Genomic DNA, 13,528 nt, shown 5'->3' with positions numbered 1-13,528 from the left:
TATTTTAAGTTCACAATCTTTGTTGACATTATCAATGCAATTTCATAACTGATGATAATTCATGTTAAAATAAAATGTTGCGTATTTTACAGGGATAGGTACATGGAAGATGAAAGAATCTTTAATAGAATAGATGATTTTTGGTAAAATTAATCTTGAAACTTTTTTGTGTTATCTATCTTTAATAGCAGCCTATTTAAACCCTTTTCCCCTCTCGGTGAGATATTAGTTAAAGAGTAGCTTTGCCTAATAAACACTGTTTAGTTTTTTAAAAAGAATTTAAAGTATCATTAAAATAAGAAACATATGTCTTAGATTATTGCATTAAACTTCAGCAAACATTTTAAAATTCATTCAAACAAGAATAATATTTTTAGAGTGTGCACTGTAAAATCAGAAAATAAAAAGTTTTATTCAAAAACACAGCGAAAAACAGGTAACAAGTTGAATTTGAATTTAAAATGATAGTAGAATGCATTAAATACTTGATGAAAGAATGATTATGAGTATCTGAAAAAAGTCTGTAGTAGGCACAAAGAAAAACCGCGTTGAAAATACGTTGTCCTACCAAGGGACCTCTAAAGAAACGTCAAAAGACTTACCTTCAATTTTCAAGAATTAAATCAAATCAAATCATCTCATATTTTTTCTGATATCTGAAAAAAATAACAAAAAATAATCACAGCCCAAGTTTTGTAAGACAGTAAACATACTTATAAAAAAAAACAAATGTATCATTAGAATGAAGGATTTTTATTTTGATAATCGTTAGCACAATCAGCTGATTTAGGCGTGAACAGCTGTTTCGGTGAGTGCTGTAGTCAAATCAGCTGATTCAAGTGTTTGCATTACAATCAGCTGAAATCTCTGAGAGTGTTGAACTTGTTCACTTTATCAGGTATCAGTCTTGACTCAGCCCTGATGTAGTCATGATATTAATATTTGTAAAAACAATGAGTATAACTTTCCTTCAGCAAATCTTTCGTCATTTAGGGAAAAAAATCCAAATTATAATAGGTATGAAGAAAATAAAAAAGATAGCTAGGAAGAAAAAAAATTATTGATATAAGTTTTAAATATAAATGAATCTTACGAATTCATTTTTGCCACTAGCAGCTTAAATCCTAGTCTGTCCTTTTGTACGATTTGGTTCCCATGCAACAACATTGATTTTATCGTATTTTATACCATGAATAAAAAGATATTAAATCATTCCTGCAGACAATGTTGGGAACCTCCATGACGCTGCCTAACTTCTCCTCAAACTTTATCCAATCCAACCAGATCTAAATAATATATGAAAAGTTCAGCAAGTTATTATTATGCAAGTCCACCTCTTGAAGAGTGAAAATTAATTTCAACTCTAGAGCCACAATGCCATACTTGGCTGCTGTAATATTTTGTATTTTAGCCGCCAATTTTAGAGAGCTGCGGTTGGAAATTCTTTAAATATAGACTTTCAGAACCAGCACGTTTCAAAAACTGGTAACAGCAATAACTCTAACAGCTTTATTCCTTTAGGAAATAACCTTTCCTTACTTGTAAGTTGTAAATATACAAAGCATGTACAACCCATTTTTAAAAATATTCCTATCTCAATTGTAAAGTTAGGATATAAAAAAAAATGTAAATAATAATAAAAACCTGAATTTCTTCATCGCCAAATTGTTGAGAATAAGTTTCGTAGATTTTTCTTACTTCCTCTCTATCCACCTAAAATGTTAAGGATAAAACTAACAGACCGACATTGATAATAGAGTGTCCACACATTTTTTTATGTCTCAAAAAAAGGTTCAAAAATACACACATTTCTCATATTTTCTCCATATTTCCCTGGGATCTTATGGAATAAGACAATGAACGATAAACTAATGTACATCCCCAATGATGATAAACAAAATTACCCCTTCTGTAAATTTAAAATTGTTGGTTGACAAGTTTGGACATTATTAGTACTGAACCATCAAATCAACAAAAGTGCTGAAAAAAATTTTTGAGCCAACGAATAAGATAACGTGGTAATTAAACTTTAGGTGTAATTTTTTTTCTATTTTTCTCTCCTCCTTGGTGTAAAAAAGAACTATAAGAATATGCAAGAGATAATATGAATAAAATTAGGTAAGAGTTATGTAAATATTTTTCCATTTTTTACCCTACCTTGCTGGAAAAAAACCAGGAGAGAAAAAAAATTTGCAGCAGGGGAAAAAAAATAATCTTGTGCAGAATATACACGATGCACCCCTGGGTGTAATTAACATTTTAGTTCATCAGTTTATGAGGGAGAATGTCGCTAAAATAGGCTTACCTTTTTCTGTTCTAGTTCATAGGTGAGTATGTTTTTGTGAAGGTCACTGCTGAATGGCGGTAAAAGATGAAATCTATAAAGAAACAATCATTAGTAACTAAATGTTTAAACTTTTCAGGCAAGCTACTTTTATGTTTCGTGATGTTGAGATAGCGTGGAGTGGACGAAGAACTTTACAATCCTGTGGGACTGACAGATGCACCGCGTGTAGGCTTCTTCTCGGCATCTCCCCCCACCTTTGGAATAAACTGCAAATAATTCAAAACCAAGCCCTAAAAATTGCAACTGGATGTCCAAAAATTGTAAGTTTAGACCACATCCACCACGAGACCAAGGTTCTACCCATTCAACCCCATGCTATGCTTCTGACTAAACAATTCTTGCTCACCAACCATCTACCTGGCCACCCGGGACAAAAACATCTTGAGAGACCACCACCACCAAGAAATATTAAGAAAACCATCCTATACTATAAAGACGACATTCAACAATGCCTTCCTGTTATAGATAAATCAAGCCACAAAGCTGAATTAAAACAATTACATACTACAGCAGTAAATAGAACCATCGTCAACTATGCAGATAACAGAGTCCTAAAAAGGAAAGCACCACCTCTAAATATTGAGAAAGAAAGCCTGCCCAGAACAGAATTATCGAGACTTCGGTCTGGTTTCAGCAGAGATTTGAACGACTACAGAAACAGACTTGATCCAACCATACTAAACATCTGCCCTCTCTGCAATAACTCCCCACATGATGTAACTCACCTCTTCAACTGCCCCAACAAACCAACAACATTTACCCCCATAGATCTGTGGAAAAGGCCTAAAGAAGTGGCTACATTCCTGCAACTAAATAACGAGACTTGATGACAAACCTGATAAACGAGAGAACGTGGCTACAACCATCATCATCATGTTTCGTGATTGTTGTGCATTGTATTTCAAATAATAAAGGCAAAATGTGATTAAAAACATAAAACTTGCACGCCTCGACTTCTAAAACTTAAATGTAGCATGCTAATTCTATGTTTCTTGATTGTTACCCTTTAAAATACATCTCAAATATTTTACCTTTTATAAACCGCTCTGGCCTTGTCAATTCCTTTTTCATAGGTCCTTTCCAGGTAAAGAACTCTAAGGAAGGCAAAGTTGACTTTTCCAGCCATTTCCTCCAGGTACTGGTAAGCATCTACCAGTCGGTTCAGCCGGGTCATTAACTCCATAAACCTAAACAAGTTTTTCAATTTAAACGGGAAAGTTAAATACTTTATTTCTACTTTCAAAGAAGAAATATTGTATACTTTACTAGGTATTCTTATTTTTATCCTCCCACTGTTTTAAGATTTTAAGGATGATTTTGTTTTATTACTGTTTATTGGACTCACAAGTAATTCATCTAACTTCCACTATTATTACACGCTAAATATAGCAGCAGCAGGAAACATTTATGCCAGTAATATCAAAAATTAGTCGGCTATGAGCGCGTTTGTCCTTGCGACGCCACACGTTCATAAGTATAACCGGTAATTTACAGGTAAATATTAAGCAAGGGTGCAAAACCAATTTATTAATTTATACAATTTCAGATTGATTTTCTAGTGCAGATTGTAATAAATTAATCATCAATGATCGATACAGGCGAATTTCTACCCAAAAGTCAAAATTTTCACTAATTTCTGATTCTTAAATTTTGTACAACAAAATTGTCCTATTAATTACGAACTTGATAAGGATTGTTATCCGCATAAAATCCTACCTGTTCCAAATCCTGGCAAGGTCCTGTTGGCCAAGATTTTTGTGCGCACCTTCCATTGCTTGTCTGCATACATAGTATGTTCATACAATGCACAGCAGGTTTATTTGGCGAATTTTAATTTTGTTGTAGAAAAGATAGCTTATTTAAGGAACGGCGGAGACAAATAATTTTAAAAAGGATAAAAAAAATTTAGATTGTAAACAAGGAACTAGATTAGTTTTCATTATCTTTAAAATAAAGAAATAAAAAATGGTCCATTATGCAGACGATCAAATTTTTCAGTTGTGGCGTATGAACATCCCTAAATTCTCTATTTCGAAGATCATGTTCCAGTTTGATCCTCCAGAAGTCCAAGTGATCTGGGTATTTGACAAGCACAGCTCCAAGCACCTCTTCAAATTCTACATGCGTAATATATTTGTTTACAAATAACTCATTTTTGCTAAAATATTATAATATACTTTAAAATCAATTTCAACATATCTTTAGAGCAGAATAGACGTAATCCGATGTACGTACATCAAATATACCCTAGTTTTTAAATGACGCTAAATTTGCTATGCAAGTCTTTTCTTCGCATTAATTATTTGAAATTAACTTCTGGAAATATAGCAACGGCCTCTTCAGTCTTTTGCAGCTTAGCTAGATGTACCAACCCTATTATATAAAGATTTTTTTCTAAACCAACAAATATATATCCCTAAAGAGTTATCAATATTGATAAGATGTAGGTAGAACTCATACTCCTCAATGGCCATTTGACCGCTTGAGTGACCGAGCTCGAATAATTCCAACATTGAATTTAAGAGCAAGATGTCACAACTCTTTACCTAAATTAAAAACAAGAACTATTATGTCCATTAGTTCAATAGGGTTTAAAAGAGGAAAAGGAAAATGTCGAATTTAAGAGTATCAGGACTTTCAAATAGTAGATATCTATATTATATTGAATTATAACATAAATAATCACTAATCAGACTTAGATAGTTTAGTACTTTTTTTACTAGAGGCTGCACCGTAGGGGCTCTGTATTCAAAGGGGCAAGAAAAATAGCTTAAATCTATATTAAGACTAAGATCTGAAAATGAAATAGCCTAAAACAATCACTGGACCTATTTGAAGCTTACATAAACTAGAAAACTTAATCGGTTCAATAATCATTGAGATCTTAAGCTTAAGACAAAAAACCTTACAGCTTTATTTAATAGGATGATGCCAACTATATTCTAATAATCATATTGATTACCTTATTCATGAGGTCCTTTAAAGTGTCAGCAGCTAGATGAAGTAACTTGCTGAGATTTCCACAACATTTGTCTTTTTCCTTAATAAAAACAAAATTTATTTAGAAGATTATTTTATTTTTTTAATTAGAGAGGCTACTATATAATTCACTTTGTCGTCTGTCTGAGGATGAGATCACTGAGTAAGAGGTAAAGAAAAGTTGGTTGGGGTAGATGGATGGATTCTAATCATTAGCTTAATCCAAGTAGAACATGCAATATGAAGCTTACGGTAATGAATGTATGATAATACTTGAAATCTGATACAGTAATGATTTAACTGATATCCAGGTAAAGAATACACACACAGAACAATTCATAGATTTCTTTGATTCACATACATGCATTAGTTGGATTTTCGCGACCCAAGTGAAACCCAACTTTTGTCCTCCTTATGAAGGGAAACAGAGTGAAACCCAACAGTTGTTCTCCTTATGAAGGAAAACTCAAGCAAAACCCAACTTTTCTCCTTATGAAGGGCCACCCAATAAAAAGGGGCCCCCCCTCGTCACAAGGAGTGGTAACCCCATAAAAAGGAGAAAAAGGGCCAACTAGCGCCACTGGAGAGCTGAAACACTTCTTACAATATATAAAGTATACCTAACAGAATTAACAAACAAACAAAAAATCACGCCTATAAACTCCATAAGATCCTAAACTTTACCTGGATGGAAATATTGTTGACTTTTTCAACCTCAGATTTGATGGCTTCTCTGTAAATTGATACACAGGCTTTCACAAGATCACTAGCTTTGCCCTCCTGTAAAAATATATTTTGTTATTATGTTAACATAGCGGTCTTACTCTTGTATCACAACGTCAGCACTAAGTGGACTTCAAAATTTGTCAGTAATTATTAGGGACAAAGAATTAAGATTCTGACAAAGATTTTTAAGTGACAATTTCCCACCAACCCACTTTCTTCTTCTCCACTTCCATTTAGTTACAACACAAAACAAGTTATACCAAACATTACGCCACAAGAATATCAAAATATTCAAATGGAATTAATTCAGGACTTTGAGGGAATATACAAGTCTTATCTTTATCTCAACTAATCCATTTCTAAATTCATAAAATTTATACTTTCAATTTGATCATTTAGAATTTAGTGAAATATATTGAAGATTTGTATTCCAGTATAATATAATAAAGTTGACTAACCTTTTCAAGTTGAATCCTTGCAAGAGTATCAACAGTAAGAGCGTCATCCCCATAGTTTTCCTTCAGCAGACTAATGATCTTCTCTTGGACTGCATCAGTGAAATTAAACTTTCTGGTAGCATAAATAACTATAGATGAAATATTAGGTAACTTAGTCTACAATATAATATTAATACCTAACTTACTGTCAAAAGGTTCAATACAATATCTCTCCCCCCCCCCCCCAAACCCAACAAAAATATCATTGAAATCGATTTAAATGATTAGCAAGTGTACTTGTTGTTGTTGTAGCCATGATTCTCTGAAGTTAGGACTCAGATGCACACGGAGACTGGAAGTGGGAATCTTTTGGCCAATCTTAGATTGGTAAGCTTCGCGCACAGCTGATTGTATTCTATGTTACATTACAAGCTGACCCGCAATTCTCGTGGAAGCTACTCAATTATTACATCACCCTGGCATAGAGTTTTGGCAGGTGTTCCATATTAAGCCACCCTAATTAATGGCACTCTCATACGAGGAGCATGAATGAGGGAAAGCATGGTTAGAGCTGCTTGATTTGTAGAATCCTAACTTCCTACAAATCTCCCCCCTTACAACCCTAGGGCATCTTAGGGAAGGTTGCGTGATCATAATCTGACAAATTGCGACAGCATTTGTCAACCAAGTGCAAAGTCTATGTGGGGACTTGAACTCGGTTTCTCCCAACCACAGCGTAGTGTGCTAACCACTATACTATGGGACACCCTAGCAAGTGTACTGTACATTATAATAACAAAGCTTTTAAAAGCATTTTTTGTAATTAAAGCTAAATTGACTTTACATAAATAATTCTTAATCAACAATACGTTAATTGATAAATAATTCTAGGTGTGGACATAAACAACACTGTTTTAAATAAATCTGATCCATATACTAATAGCAGTTAGAAATCCTACAGAAATCCTACAAAACTATTAATGGCACTCCTGCTTTCAAAATCCCTTTTATAAGAAGTTACAACACTGTTAAAAGTTCTACATGAAAATTCTCCGGATCTACTGCAGTTGACGGTAAAATATTGCTGGTAACGAATATTGCCAAAAATCTATAAAGGGGGGGGGGGGGGGGCGAAAGTGACACTTTTTGAAACCAAAACTAAGAGTCAACAAAGGAACTCAACTGAAAAAAGGGTTACAGGTCTGAGATTTTGCATGGCAGTTGCTTTATAGGGGTACAATATGGAACTGTGAAGAAACGGCGGCACAACCGCCGAAAACCGCCGTTTCCCGCCGTAATTTTTGTTGCCTTTTCTCGGCGGTTTTCGGCGGTTGCGCCGCCGTTTCTTCACAGTTCCATATTGTACCCCTATAAAGCAACTGCCATGCAAAATGTCAGACCTGTAACTCTTTTTTTAGTTGAGTTCCTTTGACTTTTAGTTTTGGTTTCAAAAAGTGTCACTTTCGCCCCCCCCCTTTTAAAGGCTGCTAGCTGCCAAACGGCTAAACATACAGATCATACCCGCACACCATTTTAAGCGGCATAAGAAGGCCTACAAATAATCTGGAATAGCCGAGATCCAATGATGCACAGGGTAAGCTTCACTGAAGAAAAAACGCGTAAAATAGGCCTTTTTCGCGCATTTCTCTGCACTGCGAGATAATTATGCATTATTGATTTATGGCTATTCCAGATTATCTGTAGGCCTTCTTATGCCGCTTAAAACAGTGTGTAAGCATGATCTGTACGTTCAGCCGTTTGGCAGCTAACAGCCTTTAAAATTCATAGATTTTTGGCAATATTCGTTACAAGCAATATTTTACCGTCAACTGCAGTAGATCCAATTCTCCTATATTAAAAGCAATTAACATAGCCAACTTTACTAAAACCTGCATGAAACTATCCCTTTCATAATTAACAGTTAACATGACAAACTCTCTTTAAAGTCCAAGTATCGCTTTTTTATTAGAAGTTAACATAGTCGACTACATCCCACATGAAACTATCCCTTTTATTAATTATAGCAGTTAACAATAACATAACCAACTCTTTTAGAAGTTCTACATGAAGGTATCAATTTTTATTGATGTAAAATGTAAACAAAAATGAAAGAAGACCTAAATGAAACTACCCTGTTTTTATTAAAATCTAACACAGCCAACTACATCCTACTTGAAACTATCCATTTTATTATGAACATTTAAGAATCTCTAGTTTTTATGCCTGATTGTCATCAACAGGGAAACGGCAAATTCTGGCTCAGGAATTGCTTTCAAGGCAGACTAAACAAGAACAAACATAAGCATAAGTTAAAATGGGTTGAAATAAGGAAGTGACAATCCGAATTAAAAATCCGTAGGTAAATATGGCCTTTTAATTTTCACTTTTTCATAATTAGAATGTATAAAATAAACTCATATTGCCATCCTGTCTAAAAATAACAAAATTACATGTCATTTATGATTTTTTCACATTTTTCATATTAGAAAGATATGTGTGCATTGAGAGCGTATTTCAAAGTGTAATTATAATGCATGGAAAACTAACAAGAGTAGGTAACTCTTCTCAATTTATTGCATAGAAATAAACATTAAACAGGCAATCCAGGGATTAGTTGTCTGAAGAAAATTTTGGAGTTTTAGTCCAAGGCTGGTAAAGGTTTAGATTATGAACCTTGTCCTTAGATCTAATACAATTAAGAAACATACATAGAAGAGGGATAATATTCAAATAATAAAAAAAAAAAAATACCTCAACTACCAGAATAACTAAATCACAATTAAGGATCCTATCATTCACTTCGTCCAGAACAGAGTTTCCCTTTTTCTTTTCTTCTTCTTTGTTGTCCTTTTTATTCTTACTTTCTGAATCTCCTTCCTTTTCACCATCTTCATTTTCAGCATTGTTCTTTTCCTTATCTTCTTCTTTGACTTCGATTTTCAGAACCTTTTGTCTTGCTCTTAATTTTTCCACATAGAGCAGCTCAAACTTTACATACTCCCTAAATAATAGAAAACATAAATTGCTAAATGGAGCTTGGCCCAGCTTCTCTATATCTTAAGTCAGTTTTTCTGTTCGACCGAGTCACTTTCTTAAAAGAAATTTTCTCAAATGTCATAAAAGAGTTGATTTTTTATGGATTATCTTTTCCCTTTCATAACGCTAGTATCCACTGCGCTATTTTACTCCGTTCATAAAAGAAAACTGTTCACGAACAAGAACAAGAATGATGCTAAGCACCTTCCAGCAGTAATGTTGGGTTCTTTATTGGTAAATATACTATGTTTCTGTTTAATATAGTTAAATGCTTAGTCTGCTTTTGTAGCGTTACAAATTCCTGTGCACGCGTCTTCGCCTACCTGTGAATAAGCTTGGATTCCGGGTGAAACCTGAGAGCTCTTAGCATAATCTGGCGGCCGCTGTCCACATCATTCTGATCTTCAAACTCATACTTTGCTGCGGCTACCCATAACTTAGGGTCAAAACTATGAACCTAAAAAAGCATAATTGTGATAATAAATGTCATGGTAGGAGGGAACATTGTTGTGTAAATTATACTTGTACCCAAAGTTTTTCTTAAACGTTCTCTCATTTGTTGGCGCTCATTTTGTTGAATTTAGGTGTAATTTTTCTTTTTAGCAATATATCAAACAACTAATAGACATTTTAATTAAAAACATTTTAGTATATTGTATAATAACTGCATCTTAACTGCTTATTTTTATATATAAGTAACAGAATGTCTGTCTATATGTGATAAAATATCTCTTTAACCACTGAACTGATCTGGTTCTAAATTAGGGGAGCTAATAAATTACCCCCATTAACAGATTAAGAGGGGGGGGGGAGGGTAATTACCATCCCAAACAAATAGAAGGGGAAAGGTAATTACCCCCCATCCCACAACAGATTTCAGGGGGGGTTAATTAACCATTTAACCCATGGTAAAATTTTTTGGTGTGTGCAAAAGATTCACACGCCATTAACCCCCCCCCCCCTTTTCAATATCCCTACCAAAATAAAAAGACATAAACGTCCTTATCCGTGTCCCATTCCTCATACCCCCCCCCCCTTAATAATCCCTTTATCCTACTATATGTACCTCATCTAAACATCACAAAAAATATAAGTAATATTTTTACTTACCGACAGAAGTTTCATGTATTGCCTACTTAGAACATTGTTCCATTTAACCTAAAATTAAATTGAATAAATAATTTTTAAAAATACATACAGATGATAATAACGATAAAAAACTTGATATTTTAAAATGCTATAAAGGAAAGAAATTACCAAAAACCGAATACTAATAAAAATCAAAATGTTCTAAAAATTACCTCATTTTTCAGCCAGTCTATATGAGACAGCCAGACTTTAACATCAGACGCCCACCTGAAAGATTTAATATACTTCTTTAAAGTTTCTAACTTTGTGTTCTCTGTATGATATTTAGGTATATTAAAGTAATTTGTCAAATATCAATAAAAACGCCCAAAAAGCTTTGAAATTTTCTTAGGTTCTTTTCTTTTTTGACAGGCCCGCAGCTGCCAATTAATATACAAATTAGAGGACTAATATAACAGAATTAGATTTCTGATAAATCCGAGACGAAATTCAAAATTTATACGGATTTCGTTTCATGATAAGTAGTTAAAAAAATTGCGGATTTTTGCGGGTTGCAATCCATGGAAGCTTGACTGTGGATACTTACTTATTTTCAAGGGATATGAATAGTCTGTTAATTCTTTGATTGATTGGATACTCAATAATATCTAAATGAAAAAATACAATTGAAGAACGTAACAACATATATACATTTGAAACGACATAAAATGCTAAAGCTAAATTTCGGCCTATGTATTTTATAATATTACTAGCGGCTTCGCCCCTAGCCTCTAGGAAATTTGCCTTAAGAGGTTTGATCAAACCAATTTTTCGTAATTTAGATTTTAAAAAATAAATCTAAAAAAAATTTCTTGGGGGGAGAATTTTTTTTTTATGGGGGGGTGGTAGTCGACCCCACTATTTTAATTTTAGTTTTAAAAGAAAACAATTTTTTTGGGGGGGTGGGGTGTCCCACCCCTCAAGAAAATAGTTATAAACCTTCCCGGAGTTGGATCTTTAAATCTTTTCAATGGTGCTCTCATTGGTGGAAAGTTGGCTCACCCCGATTTGGCGCACCATTGAAATGATTTAAAGATCCAGCTCGGGATTAATGAGAAGTTACCCTGTAAAGGAGAACCCGATCGGTTCAGCGGTTAGCGAGATCCTTCGCTACAAACAAACACACAGACAAACAAACAGACAGCCATCGTTCTACTTTGTATTAGGTATAGATTTATACCTATCTAATTCAATAAAACTATTATCTTCCTTAAAGTTTTAGACAATTTAGGTTTTAAAAGTGAAAAAAACTACCTAATGGTAAAAATAGAAGATCCAATCATTTCAACTAAATGTGTCGGTCAGGCTGACAGACTGGGTGTTGGTTTGATTCGTGTTACAGAGTAGTTATAGTGTTTATTATTTTGATTGCTAGAAAACTTAGAGGTAACATGTTTGTTAAGTGTAATTTTTATTTAATATATAAAAATAAGTTTTACCTTGTTTATGATGATAACGTATTTTCTCTCTTCTTATTTTGATAAGTTTTACCAGATTTCTTTCATATTGGATGTAGTTAAGAAAATCTTCCTAGATTAAAATAAACACTGTCACTATTCGTGGAAGTTAAAAAAATGTGGAAATATCCCCAAAATAGTAGTATATGAACCTTCCTGGTGCCTATAAGAAGTTTCCCAATAACGGTGAATCATTTCAGGCCAGTGATTTGCAAAAACTTTCGGTACAAACATACAAACAAACAACAAACAAACCTCTTTTTAGAAGAAAAGCAGCTAAGCCCTTAGAGGATTCGAGGTATGTGGAAGAGGTATTTTTTTTTGACCCGTGAACAGCTTCGCTGTCAGGGAGAACCATGTCGGTCCACTGTTAGCGAGATCCTTCGTTACAAACACATACCGACGAACACCCTGTGACTTTTATATTAGGATGATATTGGATAAAAACTTCTCGCATGCTCTAATATAGAGACAATGAAACAAAAAAAATTCAACTAACCTTATTCTTACTCAATTTAACGATCTTGTATTCAAAATGTTTTCTTTTCTTTATAAGTTCTTTGACCTCAAAATTTTCCAGAATTCCAACTCGTTCCATTTCTTCCACCTAAAATATTTAAAACATTTACATCTTGATCAGGTAACAATTTTCACATTATAATCATGATTTAAAACGTCTAAAATGTTGTTAAATATCATGATAAATACTTTCATTATCTATAATACAAAGTAGAACGATGTCTGTCTGTCCCTTAAGATCTCGGTAACCACTGAACCGATCGGATTCTACTCTTCAGGGAATATACCTACTGGTCCTGTTGTGGTTTTAGGCTATTTTCTTGGGGGAGTGGGACACCCCCAACCCCCTCAAAAACAAATCCCCCCTCCATTTTTTTTGTATGGGATTTCCTTGGTCCTTATTTTTTTATTTTTTTTTGTAGGGGATTTCCTTGGTCCTTTTACGTATTTCGCCCAAATTTTTTTTATCACCTCTTGGGGCAAAGCTCCTAGAGGCTAGGGGCGAAGCCGCTAGTAGTATTATATTATATTATGAAGTTATTTATCGCATGGTATTAACAGCTTTAAAATTTTTTATCTCTGATCAGGTAGCTATTTTTACATTATGATCCTAATTTTAGACGTCTAAATGGTTGTTAAATATCATGATAAATACTTTCATTATAGTATTATACAGTGTGTTTTTTTTATGAGAACTATTTTGAAAGCAATTTTATCCCACTAGTTATCAGAATTTATTGATTAATGGCTTATTTTCTTCGTTTTTTAATGCAATTAATAGAACATTAATAAGATATTTCAGTTTTTTAATGAAAAAGTACAGTAAAATCTAAAATTCAAAACTTAGGTGACAACATCATAATGGTTTTAGCGCATTTTTCTTATGCTCAAATCTTCTA

At 33.6% G+C, this 13,528-nt stretch overlaps 1 protein-coding gene across 1 annotated transcript in view; it reads right to left on the bottom strand.

Moving 5' to 3' along the window:
* Positions 1-655: 655 nt before the first annotated feature.
* The window catches only part of LOC145318937 (U3 small nucleolar RNA-associated protein 6 homolog), a 14,202-nt gene continuing 1,329 nt past the window's right edge, over positions 656-13,528 (bottom strand). The window contains exons 2-20 of the mRNA XM_080160658.1: positions 12,610-12,717; positions 12,093-12,183; positions 11,201-11,261; positions 10,827-10,881; positions 10,636-10,683; positions 9,849-9,982; positions 9,241-9,490; positions 8,713-8,771; positions 6,511-6,622; positions 6,011-6,106; positions 5,310-5,387; positions 4,767-4,893; positions 4,367-4,467; positions 4,064-4,128; positions 3,379-3,534; positions 2,306-2,378; positions 1,645-1,713; positions 1,219-1,286; positions 656-921 (exon numbers count right to left, since the gene is read on the bottom strand). Coding sequence (XP_080016784.1) covers positions 855-921; positions 1,219-1,286; positions 1,645-1,713; positions 2,306-2,378; positions 3,379-3,534; positions 4,064-4,128; positions 4,367-4,467; positions 4,767-4,893; positions 5,310-5,387; positions 6,011-6,106; positions 6,511-6,622; positions 8,713-8,771; positions 9,241-9,490; positions 9,849-9,982; positions 10,636-10,683; positions 10,827-10,881; positions 11,201-11,261; positions 12,093-12,183; positions 12,610-12,717 — 1,818 coding nt within the window. The 3' untranslated portion in view covers positions 656-854. The remainder of the gene's footprint in view (positions 922-1,218; positions 1,287-1,644; positions 1,714-2,305; positions 2,379-3,378; positions 3,535-4,063; positions 4,129-4,366; positions 4,468-4,766; positions 4,894-5,309; positions 5,388-6,010; positions 6,107-6,510; positions 6,623-8,712; positions 8,772-9,240; positions 9,491-9,848; positions 9,983-10,635; positions 10,684-10,826; positions 10,882-11,200; positions 11,262-12,092; positions 12,184-12,609; positions 12,718-13,528) is intronic.

Source organism: Acartia tonsa, chromosome 5 (assembly GCF_053477335.1).
Source record: "Acartia tonsa isolate MP-2025a chromosome 5, ASM5347733v1, whole genome shotgun sequence".
NCBI classification, from domain to species: Eukaryota; Metazoa; Arthropoda; class Copepoda; order Calanoida; family Acartiidae; genus Acartia; species Acartia tonsa.
The sequence above is the reverse complement of the archived record's forward strand: the minus strand, read 5'-3'. Positions and strand labels throughout refer to the sequence as shown.